The sequence below is a fragment of the Pogoniulus pusillus genome, chromosome 6 (assembly GCF_015220805.1).
Source record: "Pogoniulus pusillus isolate bPogPus1 chromosome 6, bPogPus1.pri, whole genome shotgun sequence".
NCBI classification, from domain to species: Eukaryota; Metazoa; Chordata; class Aves; order Piciformes; family Lybiidae; genus Pogoniulus; species Pogoniulus pusillus.
Window position 1 is genome coordinate 16967193 of NC_087269.1, and position 24974 is coordinate 16992166.

Sequence of the window (24974 nt, forward strand, 5' to 3'; positions counted from 1 at the left end):
AAACTCCAAACTGTATACAGCATGTGAGAAGAAGAATACTTCATTGTGACCCAAATGAACCTGAGTGGGTGAATTGCAGGTGTCAGGCCTGGGTATTAAACTGTAAAATTGTGCTAAACATGTAAATGCCACAATTACACTGAGCCATATATAATTAATCTAAATGTTCATGTGAACATTATTTAATCTTTGCCTTACTTTTAGGCTTAATTTAGAATTAAGTTCTATCTTTAGTAGTTGAAGATTTAAACAATTACCTTGGTCTAGGAAAAACTTGCACTTGTTTCAGTAGGCCAAAGAGCTAAAAACTTTAAGAAATGCTATACCACAATGCATACATAGAAGTGTATTTGAAGAGACTTCTATCTTGATTAGACTGAATTCTACAAAAATGACTTTACAAATCAGAAATTAATTACTAAGCTATGTCTTTAGAAAAGTGATAATTAGGAAAATAATTTGAGAGATAACAAGAATTAACAATAAGTTGAGTAGCTGCTGGTTGCTAGCCTTTGCAATGCTTGTTTTGTGATGGTGTTAACAAATATTAGTACCATAACTTCCTTTACACAGCCATAGCAGTTTCCTTGTAGGAATTTTTGGAATTGCAGATATGCTTCTGGTTTTCAAAAATGTGGAATATGTTTTGAAAAGGGTGATATATATATTACTGAATTCTTTGGTGATTATTTAGTGTACTCTCAAACTAAGACTTGCTCATTATGTTCTTTAAAGGCAAAGTTCATACATTTAAAGAATCACTGGGGCAGTAACTGCTTAATTTTCTGCCTTAGTGTGATTCCTAAAGGGAGGCTGAAATCTACAATGTCAAAATTAATTACCGTAGAGAAGAGGTTACATTGCTGACAAACAAACTTCATAAGCTTTGTGAAACCAGTTTTCTGAAGTGTGGACAAAGGTTATTTGGTGGGGTCATGTGTGGGTTTTTGGGGGTTTTGGTGGTGTTCTTGTTGTTGCTTGGGCTTTGTTTTTGTTTTCCATTTTATACAATAATGAAGAAAAATAAGATAAGCTTTTGGAGGTCTTTGGTGTCATGTGGCTAATGGGTGTACAATATAAGAAGTCTTTGTCTGATCCAGTCCTATTTTTTTTATCTCATTCTTAACATTTTATGAATGTAGGGAAATGAATGGCCTTTGGAAAGCTTTTGTGAAGAGGTGTGCAATGATCTCTTTAACCCTTCTTGGGAGGTAAGGCCGATGTGCAATACTTGAAGCCTTTTTTAAAAATCTAGTTACACCTTTAACAGAAGCACAAAAATATGCATAGGACTGAAGAGCACTTTGCTGGACGTCAGAAATTGCATCCATTATAAATACAAACTACTTTGCCAAGACAAATCTACTTTTACAGAACTCGTGTTTTTTAAGACTTATTTAAAGGGGAAATGAAAACAGATGTAACGTATACTGAAGTGGAGACCAGGAAGAGATAAGGAAAGCAGTAGTTGTAAGCGAGAACTCCAGCAGTACTTAAATTCAAGCTAAATAAGGCATATAAACCTCTGCTTAAAAAGATAAAGCAAATGAACCAGACTTGGATTCATCAAGAGTTTGAGGAGTATTCTTTGAGTCTGCTGTTGACAACACTGGCAAGTTTGTCTAATACTAAGCTAGCAGAAAATGGAGAGGAAGAGAAAATTACTCCTTAAGTAACAGGGGATAAGCTACTAATCATTAGTTCTTCATTTTTAAAAATACTTTTTTTTTTTTTTTTTTAGAATGATAGTAAATACCCATTACAAAAATTTTGTATTTGATTTGCCAAGACAACTTTCTTTCAAGATTCAAAACATGTTCTGCTCCCTCTTTTATTCAATCCTTACACTGTTTTCCACAAGCTTTGATATCTGTTCTAAGAAAAAATATGAAGGAGCTGATAATGGTCTGGCTTCTCTGAGCTGAAGATGGAAATAACTGTTGTCAACTAACTTGAAGGCTTTTTAAATAAAGAATGTGATCTTCTGAAAGGTTAGACGTTAGCACCAGCTATAACATATTTAGGTACCTCTGTAGCAGTTTCAGTGCCACAGTTTCAAACTTGGAAACAGAGACAGATCGCATGCAGTCAGAAGAATTATTTTCAGCCTAGAAAAAGGGTGATTATATCTTTGTAGCACATTACTGCATCTGAGCTAATAAGCTTCTCTGCTGCTTGCAGTCACCAAAGTCCACTTGCCTTCTGGAATGCAGACATTCTCATAGCTTTCTGAGTGTGTTTGATATAGGGCATGTATATCATAATTAAGGAAATAGATTAATCCAGAATCATTATTTTGGTATGTTCTGGATGAAAAACAGGTTTAACTACCTCAAAATACATGCTTATAAAATGACCCTCTGGCATCATCTTAGAATGTCTAGAAGCAACCTGGATGACTAGTTCAGACCATTTGCTTTAAGAGGTTACAGGCAGGTGAAGTCAGGCAAGATGAATCTTACTGCTGGTATTTCCTTTATAGAATTGTCAGTCTTGCCGTTGTTTTCCGCTTGCAGAAGCTGAGAAGTTAACTAGCAAAGTCTTCCTGCTTTGACTTCTAAATATCAGCTCAGACCTGGACCAAATAAGGAATAATTAGAATTGTACAACTAGACTCTCTGGCAGGTTTTGCTGAGCTGTACATATAGCACGCTTGTATTTTGTCTAAGATACTGTGATGAAGGGGGACCTACCAGTTACTCAGTTCTAGTTGTTACTATTGTTGTTACTTGCTAGCAGCAAGCACATATGTGAAGTGTCCTTAAAAACCCAAGAGTAAGTTCTTCTCTAACCTGTGTAAAGACTCCTTGATGAAAAACTCTGTTCAAAATTGCTTTTGCAACTTTCTGTTGAGAAGGTTTTTCTTTATTAGCTCATCATGTCCAGAGAAGGGCAACAAAGCTGGTGAGGGGCCTGGAACACAAATCCTATGAGGAGAGGCTGAGGGAGCTGGGCCTGTTTAGCCTGGAGAAGAGGAGGGTCAGGGGTGATCTTATTACTGTCTACAACTACCTGAAGGGGCATTGTAGCCAGGTGGGGGATGGCCTCTTCTCTCAGGTAATCAGCAATAGAACAAGGGGACACAGCCTCAAGTTGTGCTGGGGTAGGTATAGGCTGGATATTAGGAGGAAGTTCTTCACAGAGAGAGTGATTTGCCATTGGAATGGTCTGCCCAGGGAGGTGGTGGAGGCACTGTCCCTGGAGGTCTTCAAGAAGAGACTGGATATGACACTTGGTGCCATGGTCTAGTTGATTGGATAGGGCTGGATGCTAGGTTGGACTGGATGATCTTGGAGGTCTCTTCCAACCTGGTTGTTTCTATGATTCCTAGTCCACATATATCAAAAACACCAGAAGCAGGTGTGTCTGTAGCACATCTTTCTACTTGTCTCCTGTCCTTTCCAGAATTCATACTAGTGTGTTTCTGTTTGGTGGGAACATGCAAGTGTCTATAATTTGCTTTTCTATATCACTTGTTCACTTTTTTTTTAAAACATTCAGCCAAGCAAACCAAGATTGTAAGCTATGCAGAATAGTAATTCTCAGAAATTTGTTTTGCAGTCCCCAAAACAGCGAGAATCCAAATGCTGTTTAAGAAATACCATTTTTGATAAATAATGTAAAATTCAATATAAACTATTTAAGAAATGCAAAAATATTACTGTTCTTTAGTTTATAAACTTAGTTGAGATAAACCCCAAACAATAATGCATTCTAGTTTCTCTCTCTCTGAAAACCAGTACCTTGTAATGTAGTGAGGTAAAACTAAATGAATTATTTGTTGGCCTCATCACTGCAAATATGGTGATGATATGATAGAAGTAATGTTTGATTTATGGTGTTCATAAACTGGCAAATACTTGGGTAAAAACAGGTTGTTTTTTGGATAGTTTCAGTATATGATTTGGTCTAATAAAATACTACCCTTTCCTGCAAGGCTAAGTTACAGCTAATTGTGCAGCACTTGAAATGACTATATTAAGAATGCAGTAGTATTGGTTTAGTTACCTAGTGTAATTATTGTCTTTTGTTCCTGAATATTTAAATACTAACTTTTTATTTGAATTTCTAGGTTCGACATGGTGCAGGTACTGGTCTGAGAGAGATACTTAAAGCTCATGGTAAAAGTGGTGGTAAAATGGGTGATAGCTCTTTAGAAGAGGTAAGTGCCATGGCATAGTTGATTGGATAGGGCTGGGTGATAGGTTGGGCTGGATGATCTTGAAGGTCTCTTCCAACCTGGTTGATTCTATGATTCTAAGTTTCCAGTCCTGTACACTTAACACATTACTTAAATGAAGCTTATAAATCAGACTTCAGGTTTTAGAGGCTGTGAGTGATCTGCGGGAAATAATAAACCGTGAGATTTGTCTGCTCAAAATAATCTGGATGAAATCACTGTATGCACTGATACAATGTTTAGAGTGTGTTAAAGGATGAGGAGATCCATTTATCGAATGTGAATCATGCTACTTCAGTGTACTTTGCATATAGGGAATGCAAAAGCTGCAATCTCTCCTTTTATGTGGAGTGATATCTGATGGAGATTACTGTGTAATGGTAGTACATGCTGCAATGATAAGATACTTCCAACAGATTACAGCTATAAGCTGTTTATAGATAGCGTGTGAGTAGTACTCTGGGCTACATTCAAAGGCAATATATGCATGCTACAGTGTTTTGACATGTTTGGGAGTATGGAATCCACAATACAATGGAAATTTTTTTCATTAAGGTGATCATTTTCAAGGAAAGCAGTGATCTAGAGCTTCAGGATAGGGGCAGTGAGAAAGATGATGCTTGAGCCAGTTACTTTTATGGGGCTTTTGCTCTGAGATTGGGTTACAGAGCTTTTAGGTCTCTAATAATCAGAGGTCAGAGCTTGAAGACAAGTTTGGTCTAAACTACTTTACTGAATTTGGAGATGATGTGGCTGAAAAGCAAGTTTCTTTCACTGAGTCTCCCATGGTGATGTACTGCTTGCTTTAACTTACAGTTTATGTGTAAATATTCTAGAAAATTATTAATTGGCTTGCCTAGGATGTGCTGATATTAGTCAGTATAGATTATCTGAATAATCTTAATGTTGTGTACTTTAGGGATAAAATGAAAAATCTACTTACCTTACAAGGTTTTCTCTAGCCTTTTAATAAAGGTGGGTGGCTCTTTTTTTTAAATTGTTTGACTATTTTGCCTAGACTGTCTGTGCAAGATGTCAATTAAAACATTGGTTTAGCTCTCAGATTTTAGCCACTGAAGGCATGTCAGAAATTCTTTATGAATGGTCAAGGTATTTACTTTTTCTCCTTTCACAGATGATTCAGCAGCATCAGGAATGGCTAGAAGACTTGGTTATTAGACTTCTTTGTGTGTTTGCATTAGACAGATTCGGAGACTTTGTTTCAGATGAAGTAAGTAATCTCTGAGTGAACAGGAAGATCAGCAAGCTTCTGCAAGAAACCTTGCAGCAGGTCTGCTGTGCTTCAGACAGGGTTGCTGCACATGCCTGTTGTATGTGCTCACAGATCCTTATTACAAAGTAGCCAATATCTGAATTTCACCACCTATAGCGCTTTTGGTTGTCTGACTCGTGCTGTTTTCTAAGTCAGATTTCATTCAGAAGTATCTGTTTTATCATTTACTTTATCCTAGGTGGTGGCACCAGTACGTGAGACTTGTGCTCAGACTTTGGGAGTGGTATTGAAACACATGAATGAGACTGGAGTTCATAAAACAGTGGATGTCCTCCTGAAGCTGCTTACACAGGAGCAGTGGGAAGTGAGACATGGTGGTCTTCTAGGAATAAAGTATGCTTTGGCAGTACGTCAGGTAATAATCCTCATGGCAAACTGCAGAGAGCTTTCAAATAAGAAACTACTCGGAGGCTGTGGGTGAATATCAGATGGATATGTCAAAGTGTGATAAAGCAAGCTTGCTTTCATGTGGAATACAAGATGGCTGCATTTTATAGACTGCAGAAATATTCAAGTATATAGCAAAATTGTATTATTGTAATGTGGTAAGTATTTTAGATTGAGACTCATTTGGTTTTGATGCTTTCCTGGGTGAGATTTAGTCTATTCATGTTTCTTTGCAAACACTGAATTCTGTTAACACCAAAACTGAGCAGAGCCACAGTTCTTTCAAATTCATAACTTAGTTTTTACTTTACAAATAATGCTTTTAATATTTCTGTTTTATGGAAGAGATTGATTCATGCATTAGAATACATCTTCCTTTGGGACGTTGTATACTTACTAAGTTGAAAAATGCTTTTGGTCTTTCTGGCAGGACATGATCAACACTTTACTGCCTAAAGTGTTGCCTGCAATAATTGAAGGTCTCCAGGATCTGGATGATGATGTCCGAGCTGTGGCTGCAGCATCTTTAGTACCAGTAGTAGAAAGTCTGGTCCAGCTTCAGTCTCAGAAGGTGATTGAATTGTTCTTTTCCATCAATTCTGTTTGAAAAGTTCACTTTTGGTCGCTTTGTCTTTTTTTTAACAATAACCTCTTTTGTGTAGGTGCCTTTTATTCTTAATACTTTGTGGGATGCACTTCTGGAGTTGGATGACTTGACAGCTTCCACAAACAGTATCATGATCCTTCTTTCCTCCCTTCTGACTTATCCTCAGGTCCGCAAATGCAGGTAACTTTTTAATTATTATTGCTTCAGGTTTGACTGTCCAGTTATTTTCAAATTGGAATAATTATACAACTGCTTTCAAATCATATGTCAAGGTACTTGATTTAAATTTTAATTCTACTCTTGCTTTTCCTAAAAGCAGTTAAGACAGCTTTTCTAATTTAATAACATTAGTAAAAGGCAACAAAAAAATTAGAAAGTACTAGATGTTGTTTATGTATGATTTCCACATAACCTCACCTATTATTTATATGGTGGTCCACTCACAAACCTCTTGTTTCTCTGCTTCTTGTTGACAAACTCCAAATGAGAGCAAACTGTACATTAACATATATGAATGTACCTATGCTTTCCGCATCTTTCTTATCCTATGTGATTGTCACTGCTGAAGCTGCTTTTTTGCCCAAATACAAAATTAATTAGTGTCACCTTTAATTCAGCATGTGCTACTTGCATCAGTTGATGTGCAAGTTCATACACATAAGATCCAAGTTTGGTTTTAATTATTTCTCAACTGGTAGATCATAGAATTGTTTTGGTTGGAAAAGACCTCAAAGACCTCTAAAGTCATACTGAGTCCAAAATGCCTAATAATAAATTCAAAATAACCCCCCAACTTTTGTTCTGAACAGTTAAAACCCAAAGTATAACCTAAGAAACAGTGAAGTAAAAATAATGTGCTTGAGTCAACTAGTTCTTTACTGGGTTTTTCTTTTTCAGTGTTGTATTTTCTTGACAGAAGATACTAGTTCAGACTGTTGTAAATGGTTAAGTTGTAACTTGATCCTTCACTTAAAACCACCATGCACTATCCAATAATACTTTCCTTATTTAAAAGCTTTCTTCTGAGTATAATTTTGTAACTAGGAGTAAACAAAACGAACTTAGCATTGTGGATTGTGTTCTTTTTTCCCCCTATCACTACCTCCACATCTCACCTTCATGTTCTAGTATTCAGCAATCACTCACAGTTCTGGTCCCACGTGTGTGGCCATTCTTGCATCATACTATATCTTCTGTAAGAAAAGCAGCGCTGGAAACATTATTCACACTGCTCTCTACACAAGACCAGGTAAGAATTACAGCTAATAGTGTTTTAAGATGATGCATATTGGAACCTGCTTGATCATACAATATTCTTGTTTCAGGGCTCTTCAACATGGCTAACTCCAATTCTGCAAGACATGTTGAGGCACATTTTTCAATTTTGTATCTTAGAAAGCAACCAAGAAATTCTGGATCTTATTCACAAGGTATTTGTATGACTAGTGACCAAGATATATGGTGGTTTTGTGTCCTGTTCTCATATCCATTGCACTTCCATGCAGATGAATGCTGTTCATGTTATTTTGCAGTTAGCCTGTGATGCTTCACTGTAGAATGAAGGATGGTTCCTACAGTCCATCAGCATATCTATGATCTTACTTTTACCACATATGTAATCTGTACTATGTTTCTGTCTGAAGGTATGGCTGGAACTGTTAAACAAGGCATCTGTACAGTATGTGGTTGCAGCTGCTTGTCCATGGATGGGAGCCTGGCTTTGCTTAATGATGCAGCCATCTCATTTGCCCATCGACTTAAACATGTTGCTAGAAGTAAAACCCAGATCAAAAGTAAGTGAAACTGTTGTGGGGAAAGCAGGAGAATGATGAACTGTATGTAAAGACACTTTCTGAAGGCATTAGAGGGGGGTGGGTGCCTTCTATAACTTTAACCTATCTTACAAACTTCAAGTCTGTAGAGCAACATAGTTCTTGTCAAGTTATGCATGAAAATTCAAAGTTCTGTCATGTAGCTCCCTGTGAATATTTAGTCTTTCTTTACATGGTTCCAAAACCATCTGCTTGCAGGACTGAATTCAGTCTAAAAGCACTCCATTATTTCTGAAGACATGCCAAAATAAATTTCCTTTTTCTTCAGTTTATCAGCTGCATTGAATGTTAGTTTTAACACTGTAGTTAGTATTACACATTTAATTTGATAATTATAATACATTTAATGTCATAATATTGTACATTTTAATAGGATTGTATAATACTATTAGCAGAGAGCTGATTTACAGTGATTAACTGCTTCTAAAAGTCTGTTATCCAAGAAGTATTCTGACTTAGTCCACCTTTTGCAGGGTATGATGGTCATTGTGAATGTTACTGAGTATTAATTTGTATTTTATGTTACAAGCACTTTTACTTTCAACCTCTCCTAACTTTTTTCCATAGGAAAAGGCAAGTGCTAAACTGCGTCAAGGTCAAACCCAGAATAAGGAAGTGATTCAGGAGTATATTGCTGGAGCAGACAGCATTGCTGAAGATCTGGCAACGAGGGATTATGTTGTCATGCGAGCTCGGATGATGGCAGCAAAGTCAGTTACTGGAAATCTTACAAATATTTTGACTTACCTTTTTTTGTCATATGGTGACTTTGACAAAATCTAATCATGTAGATTTTCTAGTATCTTCATTTCAAATCATGAATTACAGAGTCATTGGTAACATGGAAGTGACTGTTCTTTCTCCTTTTGTCAGGTTGCTGGGAGCGCTTTGTTGCTGCATTTGTGACCCAGGTGTAAATACTGTTACTCAAGAAATAAAGCCAGCTGAATCATTAGCTCAGCTACTGCTCTTCCACTTGAATTCTAAATCTGCCTTGCAGAGGATTAGTGTTGCATTAGTAATCTGTGAGTGGGCAGCTTTGCAAAAGGTAGGATGTTTCTGCAGCAAAAAATAACTTTTACTTACTATCTTAATCCACAGCTTGTTGTCTGCTACTTCACTTGAAATAAAATGTCGGGTGATAAGCTGAAATAATATTTATGTAGCTAACATCTTGATTGCTAGACCATGGAGGAATACATTGCTTGACAGCTAAATGCCAACTGTCAGAACTAGGAATTAGCAAATATAGTCCCATTTCTTGTACAAATGTCTGTTCTCAAGCTGCATACTGTCTAAGGTCAGTGCTTTCTTTTAGTATTAATATCTTCCCCATATTCATAATTACTTCTGTGCTATTGCCAGACTGAAGATTTTGTTCATAAGCTTTAATATTTTGGATGTTAATGGTCCCTCTGGAAACTGGATTTTTGTAGCTAAATTGTGCTGTTTAGTATCCAGAGCAAAACAAAAAAAACTTGTGATGATGCAGAAATAAAAAATCTGTCTTTTCCTGTCACAGGAGTGTAGAACTGTGGCCATTTGTGTGCAGCCTCGCTTACTTGGGGTTCTTTCTGAACATCTCTATTACGATGAAATTGCTGTTCCCTTTACACGAATGCAGAATGAATGTAAACAACTCATCTCATTGCTAGCTGATGCACACACTGACATTGGAAACAGAATAAACTGCAGTGTATTTACAATAGATCAAGCTAATGAGCTGGTAAGTAGAGGCATGCCTGCCCTTCTTTCAGATCTGTTCTCATTGTCATGAAATATATCTTCATCACAATTATTACACAAATAGTAATTTCAGAAGTAATGTGGTGACTCTACCCATCCTTTGTCATAAGATATGTAGCAGGTATTTGCTTCTGCAGTGTTACAGACTGTCAAAAATTGAGTGATGTGTAAGGTAGATGCTTGGAAGAGCATCTTCTTATTCAAGGTGTAGATTTGCTAGTGAAATCTACACAGAAGACAAAGCATGCTGGTACTTCAAAATCACAGTCAAACTGTGTAAATTCTGTACCTTCTTTTTCCTCTTGGTCTCCTGGCATGTGTTTTAAAGTGTGTTTTTTTCCTATCTGTTCAACTGTTTTATATTTCAATGTGAAAACATTGGTACTAGGTGTACTAATAAAAGGTAGCTTTTGATCTGAAAAGTTCTGTAAGCAACAGCAGAGCTGATAATGTTGAATGAAAAATTATGTTTTTTCTTCCAACCTCAAACTGATCTCTTAAGCAGTGAGAAAGATGAGTGTGGTCAGATGAGGTAGGATGTAAATTAAGGGCTTGTGTATTTGAGACCTTGCAAAATAAAAGGGGAATTTACTCATCCAAATTTAGTTTGTCCTGTATCTGCCAGATACAGCCACGTATTTTAGCAATACATAAGCATGTGACACACAAGCAATGGAGAACACGCTATGAACATGGAATAGGGCAAGTGTGTAGATTTGGGAGGATGAAGGAATGGTGATGCTTGGGGTCGGGGAGGGAAGTGGATTAGGATCCTGGATATATTTGTGCTTGCAACTGGGATGTGAGAATAAGGGTAAGTGAAAGCTTAAGTTTGTATGATTACCACCATGATGACTGGAGTATACTGCATCTTGAAATTCTCAGATGGTAGTGTTTATGTAGGAATGAGCAGTGGTTTAACTTGGAAATCTCAACATACCTTCAAAGTTATGGGCTGAGGGGATTTTGGCAACCAGTTTGATTATGGCTACCATCTAAAATGGAATAAAATCACAAGGTAAAGGCACACATATCGTGAGTTTTATAGACTTATGTAGTTTTCATACACCTTAGCTACCAGTTCTTGAGTCTAATAGTAGGACTGCTTGGCCAATATGTATTTTTCTTTCAGAAGAGTCATTTTGTGTTAGAAGATTCAATTCATAATTATCTGCTGTTTTTTGCACTCTTTTCAACTCTGTTTTCTTGAAATGCAGACACCAAACATGCTCTGCATTGTAGTGTGGGTCTTCATACATAGCAAACTCCTGTGCTTCTCCTTACTATTCACATTTTTTTGCATCCTTTGGCCATTCCAGTCATTAAGGCCAGACATATGTGAGATATTTATAGAATGGATCAGTAAAAGTCTGATAGTTGAAAGACTTGATTTAAACATTTGAAAGTAAAAGGCAAAACTCAACAGAAGAATAATCCCCCCATCATCAGACTAGTACTTTAAACAACCATCATCTTTCCTGTGCTTAGGATCTTAAGCATCCTAGCAGTAGAATAGGTTCAGAATTTCCATGATTAGACATTGCTTTTAATCTATTTCTTGTGAAAGACTTAAGCAGCAGTACTAGTCACATTTAATTGGGAGAGTCCTGCAACTACTGTGTTTTGCTGACTTAGATTTTTATCCCAGTCTCTTTCCTCAGAGGAAAATCAGCTTAGAAACAAGTTCTTCATACATGGGACATTGCACATGCTTGCTCTCATGTCTCTTTGTATTCATAGCACATTCTCCATCACTTGTCTATTATGTGCTTGCATATTGCCAAAATATTTGGCAGATACAGCAGAATCTAAATTTGGTGGAGTATGTAAATGCCTCTTTTAGCTTTTGGCATCTAGACTTGAAATTTCCCTGAAGTTGCAGTTCAAGATTCCAGAAACTACATTTTAGACCTTTTCCTGCTGTTGTCTGGAAAAATGGAGATGCTAATACCTTGTCACTTGGCATTTTTGCAATGAAAATCATCTTTTTCATAAAATGTCTCATTTTATGATAAAACACAATTATAACTCTTTTCCTCCTTTTTATTAGGTTACTTCAGTTTTCAATGAAGTGACATCATCCTTTCCTTTGAATCCTAAAACTCTACAACAGTTGGACAGCAAACGACAACAAGTACAAATGACTGTTACAGAAACTAATCAGGAATGGCAAGTGCTGCATCTGCGAGTCCATACATTTGCTGCATGTGCAGTTGTGAACTTGCAGCAGCTTCCAGAAAAACTGAATCCTGTTATAAAGCCTTTAATGGAAGCTATCAAAAAAGAGGAGAATACACTTGTACAAAACTATGTGGCTTCATGTATAGCAAAGTTACTTCAGCAGTGTACAACAAGGTCTCCTTGTCCCAACTCAAAGATTATAAAAAACCTCTGCAACTCCCTCTGTGTGGATCCACATCTCACCCCACTAGCAGCATGTCCTGCACAGCCTCAGAGTAGCAGTGAAAACTCAAAAGGTATGATACCTGAGATTGTGTTTTAAAAAAATCCTGGCATCTGTGCTTGTCTCTGTACTACTAAAATGTGATTGCCTGAGTCTTGTTTTCAGTGTTTTTAAAATGCTGGTAACTGAGTCTTCATTTCTATAGTTGTTTCATTTAGGTGCTTTAAATTACATACTACGTGCAAGTAATCATTGTTGTGTTACAAAGTTTTTAATTGGAAATTGAGTAAGTATGGAAATTAGAGTAGTGTGTTAGGCTTGGACATGGTCAAGAAGTGCACCTATGTGAATCTCATGAAGCTGAACAAGGTCAAGAGCAGGGTCCAGGCACATGGGTCAGGAGAGTTCCTGGTTTCAGTTCAGACTTGGGGGATGATGGGATTGAGGGCAGACATGCAGAGAAGATCTTGGGGAGACTGGTCACTAAAAAGCTGGACAAGAGCCAAGTGCAGTTGCATCCCAGAAAATCCTTAACAAATGAGCAAATAATCCTGTGCCACTCTGTGGGTCATGGTTTTTCTTTAAATGACTGTCCCTTGCTAGAAACGTGTAGACTGAAAAAACAACATAGATTTAGATCTTAATATTCGCAACAATTCTAGCCTGTGTCAAAGTTTGATCATTATACATAGGGTCTTTTGTTAATGAACATGTCTTATTTCACCTTGAAGTAGAAAAATAAGGTAAGGAGGAGACATCAACAAATCTAAAAGTACTGATGGCATCTGCTGTTGTATCATAGTAAGAGTTCTGAACTGTTTCTATAGAATTTACAGTGTAAATTTGTTTCAATTTTGACCATAATGTGTGGTTTGTTTTTAAAAAAAAAAAAAAAAAGGGCAAAACCACTTTTGCAGGGTTTTTATAACTGACTGAAGTTTTGTTACTTGTGTTTCTTGTTGAATAAGTATTTTGGGGGCAGTTTGTGCACTTCAGTTTTCGTGCCAATTTTGTAATGTGCTCTTGAGAAAATAACTCTATATTTTAGGGCTTTTTGTCCTTGAGGCCAGTAACGTGTTAAAAGCATGTTGAGATGTACTGATCCCTTTTAGGTAGCTGTCACATCTACATATGTTTTAAACTGCAGCTTGAAGTGTTGTCAGCTGTCCTTTCTTTTCCTTTAGGGCCCAACTCTGATAAAGATGGGATGCATCATACAGTTACAAAGCATAGGGGAATAATTACGTTGTACAGGCACCAGAAAGCTGCTTTTGCCATCACAAGTCGGCGAGGTCCTACTCCAAAAGCTCCAAAAGCCCCAATTGCAGATCTCCCCACTGGCAGTAGTGGAAGCATTCCTACAGAACTTGATGAGGTAAAACTCTGAAAGCTTACATTTGCAAATTACACATCTGCCCCTCCCTTCTGTTACTTTGTCTTAGCAGTAGTTGATAGTATCACAATAGAGATGTTCTCAATCTTTTCATGGGAGAACTGAGCTGACTAAAATTTCATGATGCAAGCAGCACATGTTCACTGACGATGATGTTTTTAATTCTTTAGTGTGTCATTAAACAAATTAACTTCTGAAATGTTTTACATTTAGTACAAATTGTTGGTATCTTAATATAAATCCATGCAAATGGATTTCCCAAAACTGTGCTGTAATGTTACTCATGTTAATGTTGGTGGTGTTGATGCTTCAGTGGATATTCTGAAGCATTGAAAACAGTATTTGAAATATGCCTGATTTCAGGGTGTATGTGTGACATATAAAACTTCAGCATGTTTTAGTAAGATCCTAGTCAGGGCTGATTCCTTAAAAGGGTTATGGATTTTGTTCTTAACTGTTAAATTGATTTTTATCAACTCGACTTCCGAAAGAGAGTGAGAGCAAGAGATGGGCTTTTAATAATAAATGCTTTTGGGAAGTCTTGCCTAGCATGTTACTGTTATTGCTGTTCCTGTATTGGCAGTTGGCAATATCTGAGGTTCTGAAACTGGAACCACTTGGAAAACCTCTTGCTGAAATGGGCCTCTGTCACCAAAAGAGAAATTTCCACATGTATAGAATTTAAATAATCTGTTATAAAATATTTTCTTTTTTTTCCCTGTATAAAGTGCATAACTTAGAAAGGAATCAACCAGTAAATATGTGGTAGGTAGCTATTGCTGCAATCAGAACTAAATCCTATATAACAATGGCAGTTTCTTTGAAAATAGTTATTCTTAGATGTGCCTTTACTACTTTAAATTGTTTAATTCTAGGCCCAGAAACCTTACGTTGTACAGAGAAGAGGAGCTGAATTTGCCTTATCTACTATAGCTAAACATTTTGGTGCTGAAATGGCAACGCGATTGCCACATCTCTGGGATGCTATGGTTGGTTCATTAAGGAACAACATTCACATAAATAATTTTGGTAATTACACTTCTGATTTAAGCTGGAGGGGCTGGTAGGGTGGGGGCAGTACATCAGTCTTAAACTGAAACCTTTTGTGTTTTAACAGATAGAAAGTCCTTACTGGAAAAAGGAGATGCTCCTGCCCAGGAGCTAGTAAATTCTTTGCAGGTTTTTGAAACAACAGCAGCTTCAATGGATGTTCAGCTGCATCCTCTGGTAATTATATTCCTTTTGTATGAAGCATTTCAGTCTGTCCTTTGTGAGTGTTTTAAATCTTTTTGTAGGGCTTTTTTTTTAAACATCTATTGCTGTAGTTTTGCTCAACTGGTATTTTTATTCACTTGCTAGCCTGCCTATTCTTCAAGTTCTGTGTTGTAGTCTTGATAAAATGAAGACATAGCCTTCTGTCTTCAGCAGTTAAGGTGTTAGATTTTGAGGTCTTATGTCATGGTAAATTCTGTGTTTGTTTGTATAGGCTGTAGAATAAATCAAAAAAGCAAGGACTACTATTTATTCTTCTTTATTATATGGAAACCAGCATCTCAGCTCTGCTTTAATTCCAGGTTTGAGAAATCTGGAATAGTAAGACTGATAATGTGATGCCTTCTCTTTGTAACTTAAATACAGATGAAAAAATGCTTCTGTGCTGCATTATGTGGCTGAGTGAAATAGGTTCTAATAGAGTCACATGTAGTGTGCATGGGCCAGGTGAGGAAAAGATGGTGTTAATAAAGACTGTACGTTTTACTGCCTGACTACCATGTAACAGGCTGAAGGAGGTTGTCAGGCTTCCTGTGCAGGGAATGCAGAAACTGTGGGAGACTTCAGTTTACCCCCAAGTAGACTGGATTTGATTAGCTGTTAAAGTTGTTGTCTGAAAGAGGTTCTTTTGTCTTTGTATGTGTATTTAAGCTTTTTTATGTTCAAGTTTAAAGTAGTTCCTTAATTCCAAGGGCTTCTTTAATTTTCATTTTGACTAAAATGCTACATGTATTGTTACTCCAGATTTTATATAGGGGAGTATACTCATTCAAATTTCAATTGTGTTTTTCTTCTGAAATGACATTTCAGTTTTGAACAGTTAATTATGAAGGAACAAGTTCAAGAATTCTTTGGGAGATAACAGGGACTTTAAAACAGTTTACTTCAAAATAACTCAGTAATTTGTTTATAATTTGTATTAACCTTTCCCCTCCCCTTCTATTCAGTTAATACAGCATTTGCCTCACCTTTATATGTGCCTTCAACATCCCAGCACTGCAGTGAGACACATGGCTGCTCGTTGTGTAGGTGTTATGAGCAAAATAGCTACCATGGAAACAATGAATATCTTTCTAGAGAAAGTTCTGCCATGGTTGGGAGCAATAGATGACAACACCAAGCAAGAAGGTGCAATTGAAGCACTTGCATGTATCCTTACCTGAGCATTCAGAAATGTAGGAACTTCTTCGCAGTTATGTAATTTGGGAGAACGAACACTGTTACTGGAAAAAATGGGGAGGAGGAATGAAATGATACATTAACTTATTTTTCTTCTGTAGACAAGAAATGGAAGTAGCTTTCATTTTCATTGTTTTTGTTTTAGATATCAAATGAAGTTTTGGCCAAGTTAATTGGTTTTTCTCAAACCATGGAATTCACTGGGCTGGGTGTGACTCGGTAGACTGAAACTTTTCTCCCCTCCCACTTGCTTTATTAGTATCGATCTTGTTCATCTGAATGTAACTTATTAATTGTTTTTACTTATTCAGTGTAAAACCTGCCAGGTATATATTGATGTCAGGCAATTCTGAACTGCAGAAAACTGTTTCCTTAATAACTGGTCCAGGCGTAATGGAGCAGTTGGATGTTGGTATTGTTCCATACATTGTTCTGCTAGTGGTTCCAGTTCTGGGCAGAATGAGTGATCAGACAAACAGTGTACGTTTTATGGCGACTCAGTGCTTTGCAACTCTAATTAGACTAATGCCCCTTGAGGTAAGTTCAAGTTACTGAGTGTACAGAGTGCATGAGCTGTTCTGTAGCCATTTTTTTCACCAGCCTTGAAGTCCAAACTTCAGACTTCTTAAAAACTGATGAGTAACTGCTTTTTGTAGATGATGAGTCCATGTCAGATAATCGATGATGTCTCCTTTAGAGTGTAGAATGGATAAAATTGGACCCTTTGTTAGAAATTTTCTCACTTAAATGAATTTTTTCCTTTATGAGAAACTACAAGAAGTAGTGTATGTTCAAGAGTTTCACATGGGGTGCATACTTAAGAGAAATGCATTAAAAAATATACTGATTGAAAAGGAAAAAATAATAATGGAAATACTGTGGAGATAAGTACAGTTACTTATTCCTAATTCTTAAAATCAGAACACCTCAGCCTACAGCTTTAGGGAAAAATACACTGTTGGACCATAATACATGTGGTTTAATCAGTACAGATTTACTTCAGTTTTGCACTCCTACTACAGTTTGCATGCGTCAGACAGTTGCTAATATTGCACTTCAAGGATTACAAGGCTTCTAAGTAACATACTTTTCACCACCAGATGGTAACAGAAGACAATTTAGAATTTGTTTGCATGTTTCTATTTTTTTGAGGGAAGAAGAAACAAACAGAAACAGCAGTTTAATGGTTTTGGTATCTTTTTGTCTTAATTTTTAATCTATCATGATAGGATCTTAGGGTCTGATAACTAGCAGTCTGCCTTAACTGAGCACTGATTTTCTGTACACTTAACACTGAAATGGTGAGAGAGTTGAAAGTGGAAAATAACTTTCTGGCATGCTGTTGTTTATTGCAGTGCTTTTTTTCATATGTGTATTCCTCTGGAATACATGGAGCCTAGAGTTGGTGGGGTATTTTTATAAATGTATTGTAATAGAATTTAATGAGCATCTCTTTAAAATTTAACCAATAACTTAACTAATTTTACACATATGCGTGATCAGTTCATGTTTCTTTTTTCTGTAGTTAGTCCCAAGAGAGTTCTTGATATAGAACCTCCTTAACTGGAGGATAAACTCATCAGTTATTGAACTATATTAAATATGAAGACTTAAAAATACATGAAGTTAGAGTGACATAGATTTAAAATGAGATAAAATACCAGTACTGATGGGGGACAGTCTTTTGAATGCTAACAGTTTAAACTATTAAGCCAAACAAGGAATTTAAGTTGATAGCTGTAGAGGAGATAAGAGTCGCCTCAGTAGAAAGAGCAGTGGGTAGATTGATAGGACTAGGAAAACAGATATGTTATGGTCAAATACTCTATGGAGGAATCCTTTTGTGAAGGCTTGGGGTTTTTTTAATTATTTTTATTAAAGTCTTGCCACGTTTTCATAGACAGTTTCACAACCTTTTTCTGTAGAAAAAAAAACTTTAAAAGTGATATTTTATGGACGGTTACTTTTTGTAAATGGAAAGACTTTAAGATAGTCTTGCAGATATTTCCTAAGACAAACTCTTACAGTTTTCTGTAGTTACTGTGATGTTATTGAAACAACAAAAAAATCTTTACCACTCTTTCATTTCTCTAAAGCATGATTTAGTTCTGTAACAAAATGTAAGGTCATAATTCAGCTGCTGGATATGTAAAAGCAATAGAGGTCTGAATAAGCTTTTTGCTTTTGATTCCCATTTCTCACAATTGGAAATGAACACGATAAATGAGTTGGGAGAACTTAGCTGTGCTTAGCTTTATGTATCTTTATTCTCAATTTCATTGTTCAGTCAAAATCAGTAAAAATCAAATCATACTCAGTTAAAAATCAAAATATGCCTGAGAGAAGGATTCTAATATACAAGGTTCAATTTCATTCGTTCTGTTTCCTTGTTAAGCAATCGTGCTGCAAGGTGACTTGAAGCAAATTAACTGGCATGATATTCGTGATTCCTATAAAAGTGATGATAGGAAGAGCAGTTAAGTAGGCTGTTGACTGCATGTGCATGCTTAAGAATGTTATTAAAGCACTTAAGATCTGAAATTTGGGGTAGCTTTCCCCTTTCCTTATTAGCCACATACACAGTGGAATTCTTTGTTAGTTTTTCCACTCAAAAACCCTCCTTAAGTAATTAGTAACTTGGGTTTTGAAGTAAAGCTAGGTGTGTCAAAAGACAATTGTGATGATGGAAAATACCAGTGTCTCTTTTGCTATTGTGTATTATTAACAAGCAAGAATGTTGGAGCATATTCTTCAGGCTGCTTCTTAGTATGAAAAGTACCTAGGAAGCTAGTCTGCTGCTATAAACTTAAAGAGTTTCTTTTTTTCTTTTCCCCCAGTAGTTTCCATCTACTTAAAGTCATGGATTTCACTTTCACTTCAGATCTAATTCTACCAACGTTTCTAAGAGAAAAATCTATCTAACTTTGAATGGTAGACTGTAGCTAAGGAGAAATGAATGTGAGAGAAACTTCTGATTAGAGGCAGAATAGCTCAGTCATTGTAAAACCTTATGAACATGATCAGGATTTGCCCTTTTCTATGCAGTCATATCCAATTTTCAATACATCTTGGGACAGAATTTGCCTTTGCACTCACCTGTCCTGATTGAGTTGATTTTTCAAGGTATCAAACAAGTATATAGCACTGAGTTTGGATTTATACAGTTGAGAAGATCTTTGCTATCTGTTTAAAACATCTATGCTAGGGTAAGGTTTTATTTCTTATTGTCTGTGAGAATTAAGTGCTGTAGCCCTTATATTGTTTCTTTACAAATGTCATCCCAGGCTGGCATCCCAGATCCACCAAACATGTCTGAAGAATTAATCCGAATGAAAGCTAAAGAACGTCACTTTCTGGAGCAATTATTGGATGGAAAAAAACTGGAAAACTATGAAATTCCAGTGCCAATCAAAGCAGAGCTCAGAAAATATCAGCAGGTAATAGCCTATGTTTTTATTTTAAAAGAACAGTAACATGCAGTCAGGGTTTTATGGAAGGGTAGGAGTTGCTCAAGTGGTGAGGTTTTCTTGCTTGTCAGTTTTTTGTTTGATGGTTTTGGTGGGGGGTTTTTGTTTGTTTTTGAGTAATGTATACCATTTATATTGGTTTTCTTTTAATGATTTTTTTTTTTTCTCCACCATTCTCTAGATTCTGTCATTTTTTTTCTCAGGGAATTGCTAATGGGCTGTGTCTTGCTCAGGCTGAGTGGCAGCTCACCACTGCAATGACAGGCTTTGTTGCACTCTTTGGCCATTTACGTTCCTGTCTTTATTCCCCCCTGCTTTAAGTGAATGGACTGTAGCAGATGCATTTATGGTGGGAAACAAGCTCATACTTTGATGGGTGATAGAACATACAGATGTTTGAACTGCAGCTTAACTATCAAAAGCCTGTGTTGACTTAAAAGACACTCTGTTCAATTTCTGTTTTCAGGATGGAGTGAACTGGCTGGCATTTCTCAATAAATATAAACTTCATGGAATTCTTTGTGATGATATGGGCTTAGGAAAAACTTTACAATCCATCTGTATTCTTGCAGGTGATCATTGCCTCAGGTGAGCTTAAACAAATAACATGACAGTTAGGATAGAATGCTATGGAGTCTCCTTCTCTGGAGACTTTCAAAACCCACCTGGGTGCATTCCTGTGTGAACTACTCTAGGTGATCCTGCCTTGGCAGGGAAGTTGGCCTCAATGATCTCTAGAAGTCCCTTCCGGCCTCTAAAGTTCTGTAATGTGATAGTTTTTTTTCTATGGTAATGACTGTAGACATGGTTTTAGCAGTAACCCATAGGTGGCTCTGCTTGAGCTGGACTGAAGAATCTCCAGAAGTCTCTCCCAACTTCAACTATTCTGTGAAAATGTTGTTGTTGTTGTTTTAAAAAACATCTTTTGATGTTCTTAAAGGGCTCAGGAATATGCAAGAACAAAACTGGTGGACAGTGTTCCTCTTCCCTCCTTGGTGGTGTGCCCTCCTACACTCACAGGACACTGGGTGGATGAAGTGGGCAAATTTTGCTCCAAAGAATACCTTAACCCTTTGCACTATACAGGACCTCCTACTGAAAGAGCAAGGTAATTTGTATTTAAGACTTGAATAAAGTATCGCACATAGAACTTTACAGTGCATTGTACTATTTGTGTGCATGGCAGAACTTGAAATAGACCTTTAGGGGCTGAAGATGCTAACATGTTTAAGACAAATTATAGTTACAATATCCTCTTTTTTCTTAAGATTACAGCACCAGGTGAAAAGACACAATCTCATAGTGGCTTCATACGATGTTGTAAGAAACGACATTGACTTTTTCAGGTAAGAATTGGTTTGTTTTCTGAGGTTTATAGCTTAGAATTTTAAATGGTACTTCAGTCTATGTTCTTCTTTTCTAGAAATATTAAGTTTAATTACTGCATTCTTGATGAAGGTCATGTAATAAAAAATGGAAAAACAAAGCTTTCAAAAGCAGTAAAACAGCTGACTGCTAACTACAGGATAATTCTTTCTGGGACACCAATCCAGGTAACTGCTTTTCTTTTTCTCCCTGTGGAGTTTGGATAGTAATAAAGATCAAGTGAAAGACAGTTAATTTGTAGTCTGTTTTATTCAGAGGATACATTGTGGGGAAAAAAACTTTAGTGGCTAGATGCTTGAACCTCTTTATTTTTCCTTTCCTATGCATAAGGGTGCAGGGTTTGTGGTACTAACAGGGCTTGAAAGTTCACAAGGAGGCTTTATCTACTACCTGTTTAAGTTAGCAGGCAAGGAAGGGGAAAGAGCACTTTTTTATGCCTCTAGTGAAATTAGCAGAAAACAACTTTGACAACTCCAAATTTAGGGTTTTATCCTTAATGACTGTAATATCTCTCATTGAGGACTAAGCCCACTGTGTCCTGGGTTTTGCTGTCCAGAAAAAGCCAGGATCTGGTCTAAGACACCAGACACCTCTATGTGTTAAACTGCCTCTGCAGGCCTTCCTGTAACTGGGGTGCTTGTGAAAACGCCAACAAGTTCCAGTAGCTCTAAATTATATTGAAGTGTTAGCATCTGTAGTGTTTTATAGGCAGTGTTAAATATGTATGGAAATGTTTCTGATAATTTCTAGCAAATAATTACTTTGGAAAATAAATTAACAAATATTTCTTTTATGCTCAGAACAACGTCTTAGAATTGTGGTCGTTGTTTGACTTCCTTATGCCAGGATTTTTGGGTACTGAGCGCCAATTTGCAGCTCGTTATGGAAAACCAATACTGGCAAGTAGAGATGCCCGAAGCTCAAGTCGAGAACAAGAGGCTGGTAAGAATCTAAATGTTCAGTCTTGGCTTTCTTTTTGTTTCTTTTAAATGAGAACCAGTAATGGGAAGAGAAGGTGTTCCAGCACAAGAGATGTGGGAGGCAAGGTGGTATAAATGTTTGGAAATGTTTTACTTTTTTTTTTTTTTCCTCAAATCCTCCTCCCATCTTCTTCACCTAGGGGTTCTTGCAATGGAAGCACTGCATCGACAAGTTCTGCCATTTCTACTAAGAAGAATGAAAGAGGATGTACTGCAAGATCTTCCACCCAAAATTATTCAAGATTATTACTGCATTCTCAGTCCTCTACAGGTATGCTTAAAAAGTGGCTGGAAACTTCATTTCCTTAGCACTGTTAAGACCACAGAAGAGCAACTTCTGTGTTCCTAGGTCAGTCTGTCACCTCTGACATTCTCTGGGGCCACACGTCTGAAGGTTTTCCAGTGTATGTTTAAAGACTGATTTTGGTCTAGTTGCAACAGAGTATATATTTAGCTTAATTTCTGTCATGGCTCCACAAGAACAAATATCTAGGCACTTGCTTTTTTTCCCTTTTTGAGTACTTTCTAAGCTGAAATTAGATTGCAAGAGATTCCACTGTTAATATTGACCTTGTGCTACATATAAAATGTTTTTTTTTTCAATTTATGGTAAGTCCAGAACTTCAGCGCAGAAGGACATTCTAAAAATTACTTGTTTGTCTGCTTTCTGTTGGGGAGAAGGACTCAGTCTCTTGTCTGGGGCTCGGTTTACAGGTTCAGCTTTATGAAGATTTTGCCAAGTCTCGTGCCAAATGTGATATTGATGAAACTGTTTCTTCAATTTCACTGAATGAAGAAACTGAAAAACCAAAGCTTAAAGCTACAGGTCATGTGTTTCAGGTACAGATTTCTTTGGTGATTTTTACTACCTAGTTGTCTGGATTTCATTTTAAAAAATAGATAATTAACTTCCACCCTTGTGGCTACATGATGAAAGTGAATTCTTTAGGTTTGGATCAGATTGCCTGGAATTGCATAACTGTTATGCATAAACTATGGGTTTGCATCTTAGGTAATATAGAATGGTCTGAAATTTTTCATGTGTCCTGCGCAGCTGATATTCAGCTATTTTGTGGATCTTGGGTAGTACTCTATTAAAAACTATTTATGAAAATTGCAAAACTTCAGAAAGGGAGGGAACTAATTTTGATCTCGTCAGTTGTTATACTACAAAGTTAAGATTCTACAGCATGAACAAAAAGCTTGCCTTAAGGTTAATCTGAATTTATGAAGGTTCATGTTTTTACACTATTGCAGATTAAGTCTTGGCTACTTGGAAGCAATAATTCTCAAAGGCTCTTAACAGCTCCCAGACCCCTACCTACTATAATTCATGCTCACATGAAGGTGTGGGAAGTGGTAGTCTTTGCACTGCTCCTATAACATGATCATTATGCACTAACAATTGTTGGACACAGTTTGAAATACAGATGGACTTAATATAATGTGCAACTTTAAGGAAGATACACCTCCAGGTTGTGAAATGTTGACTGAGTGGCCTCTATGCTTATAATAATTTTGCTCATTTTTTGGAACTACATGGTTGCTAACCCTTCCTGTTTCCTGAATACTCCAAGGCATTGCAATACTTACGGAAGCTATGCAACCATCCAGCACTGGTGTTAACACCCCAACATCCAGAATATAAAAGAATTACAGAGCAGCTTGCAGCTCATAATTCATCCCTTCGAGATATCCAACATGCACCTAAGCTGTCTGCTTTAAAACAAGTAAGTAGACCTACAAATTGTGTCTTAAATTTTCCTAAAAGTGTCTCTACAGATGTTACAGTTCAGGAAGTTTTAAAGCTTCATCAGTATGAAAAATGATTACTCTTGAAACATACTTTACTCTGTTACTATTATGATACAGGAGACTGTTAGCTTGATAAAGTTAGATTGCATTACATGCCTAATCTATTGTAAGTAAAGCCAAATGAAGAAAATTATGATTTTGTCAGCTGTTAAAGTTTACATAGTTTGACAGCGAAATCAAGCTTTGCATTATGTCATTTGTCTGTCACGGACTTCTTTGTATAGTTTTTTCTCTTATTTCTCCTTTTGAGAGTCCATCAGTGTTGATACTTTTGAGATGTGCTGCTGTCATTTTGATGATACGCTTCAATGCTTTTCTTCTTTAAGCTGCTGCTTGACTGTGGTTTGGGGAATGGTGGATCTTCAGAAAGCGGTACAGAAGCTGTTGTGGCCCAGCACAGAGTACTTATCTTCTGTCAACTTAAAAGCATGCTGGATATAGTGGAGCATGACCTTCTCAGACCTCAGTTACCTTCAGTAACTTATTTACGACTAGATGGCAGCATACCTGCTGGTCAGAGGCACTCCATCGTTTCACGGTAAGCATATCCCTTCATAACCAGTATGAGACCAAGTGTAATGAGCTATATTATTTATGTGGCAAAAAATGTCATTTTGTGTGCCTCAGAGCAGTTGAGCTTCATAAAGTCTCTCTTTGAATGACAATGACCTACACCAAACTTAACTTTTTCTGTATGCAGGTTTAATAACGACCCGTCTATAGATGTTCTTTTGCTCACTACTCATGTTGGTGGATTGGGACTTAACCTAACAGGGGCTGATACCGTAGTATTTGTGGAACATGACTGGAACCCAATGAGAGACCTGCAGGCCATGGATCGGGCACATCGCATTGGGCAGGTGAAAAGTCTTTAATTGCCCATAATGTTTTTCTCTTGTTGAACTCCTTTTTCTTTTGAATTTGAGTGAGCTTGTAGCACATAATAGTGACATCTGGGAGTTTCCACCAAACTTCTGTTCATTTTGCTTTCCTGCAAATATGCCAGATGTTGAAGTATGTACTTTTTCCTAC

The 24974-nt window shown here is 36.9% G+C and overlaps 1 protein-coding gene across 3 annotated transcripts in view; it reads left to right on the forward strand.

Annotated features, from left to right (window-relative positions):
- The window catches only part of BTAF1 (B-TFIID TATA-box binding protein associated factor 1), a 53648-nt gene that overhangs the window by 25980 nt on the left and 2694 nt on the right, over positions 1–24974 (forward strand). For all 3 annotated transcript variants that reach the window (XM_064144684.1, XM_064144685.1, XM_064144686.1), the window contains 29 exons: positions 1143–1211; positions 4073–4162; positions 5316–5411; positions 5653–5829; positions 6292–6432; positions 6524–6648; positions 7597–7717; positions 7794–7898; positions 8112–8261; positions 8868–9010; positions 9174–9348; positions 9823–10026; positions 12097–12523; positions 13635–13825; positions 14719–14872; positions 14961–15070; positions 16063–16264; positions 16683–16831; positions 19579–19731; positions 20228–20349; positions 20702–20869; positions 21030–21107; positions 21185–21314; positions 21948–22089; positions 22268–22398; positions 22842–22967; positions 23705–23857; positions 24269–24480; positions 24643–24802. In XM_064144684.1, the coding sequence (XP_064000754.1) occupies positions 1143–1211; positions 4073–4162; positions 5316–5411; positions 5653–5829; positions 6292–6432; positions 6524–6648; positions 7597–7717; positions 7794–7898; positions 8112–8261; positions 8868–9010; positions 9174–9348; positions 9823–10026; positions 12097–12523; positions 13635–13825; positions 14719–14872; positions 14961–15070; positions 16063–16264; positions 16683–16831; positions 19579–19731; positions 20228–20349; positions 20702–20869; positions 21030–21107; positions 21185–21314; positions 21948–22089; positions 22268–22398; positions 22842–22967; positions 23705–23857; positions 24269–24480; positions 24643–24802 (4404 nt within the window). The remainder of the gene's footprint in view (positions 1–1142; positions 1212–4072; positions 4163–5315; positions 5412–5652; positions 5830–6291; positions 6433–6523; positions 6649–7596; positions 7718–7793; positions 7899–8111; positions 8262–8867; positions 9011–9173; positions 9349–9822; positions 10027–12096; positions 12524–13634; positions 13826–14718; positions 14873–14960; positions 15071–16062; positions 16265–16682; positions 16832–19578; positions 19732–20227; positions 20350–20701; positions 20870–21029; positions 21108–21184; positions 21315–21947; positions 22090–22267; positions 22399–22841; positions 22968–23704; positions 23858–24268; positions 24481–24642; positions 24803–24974) is intronic.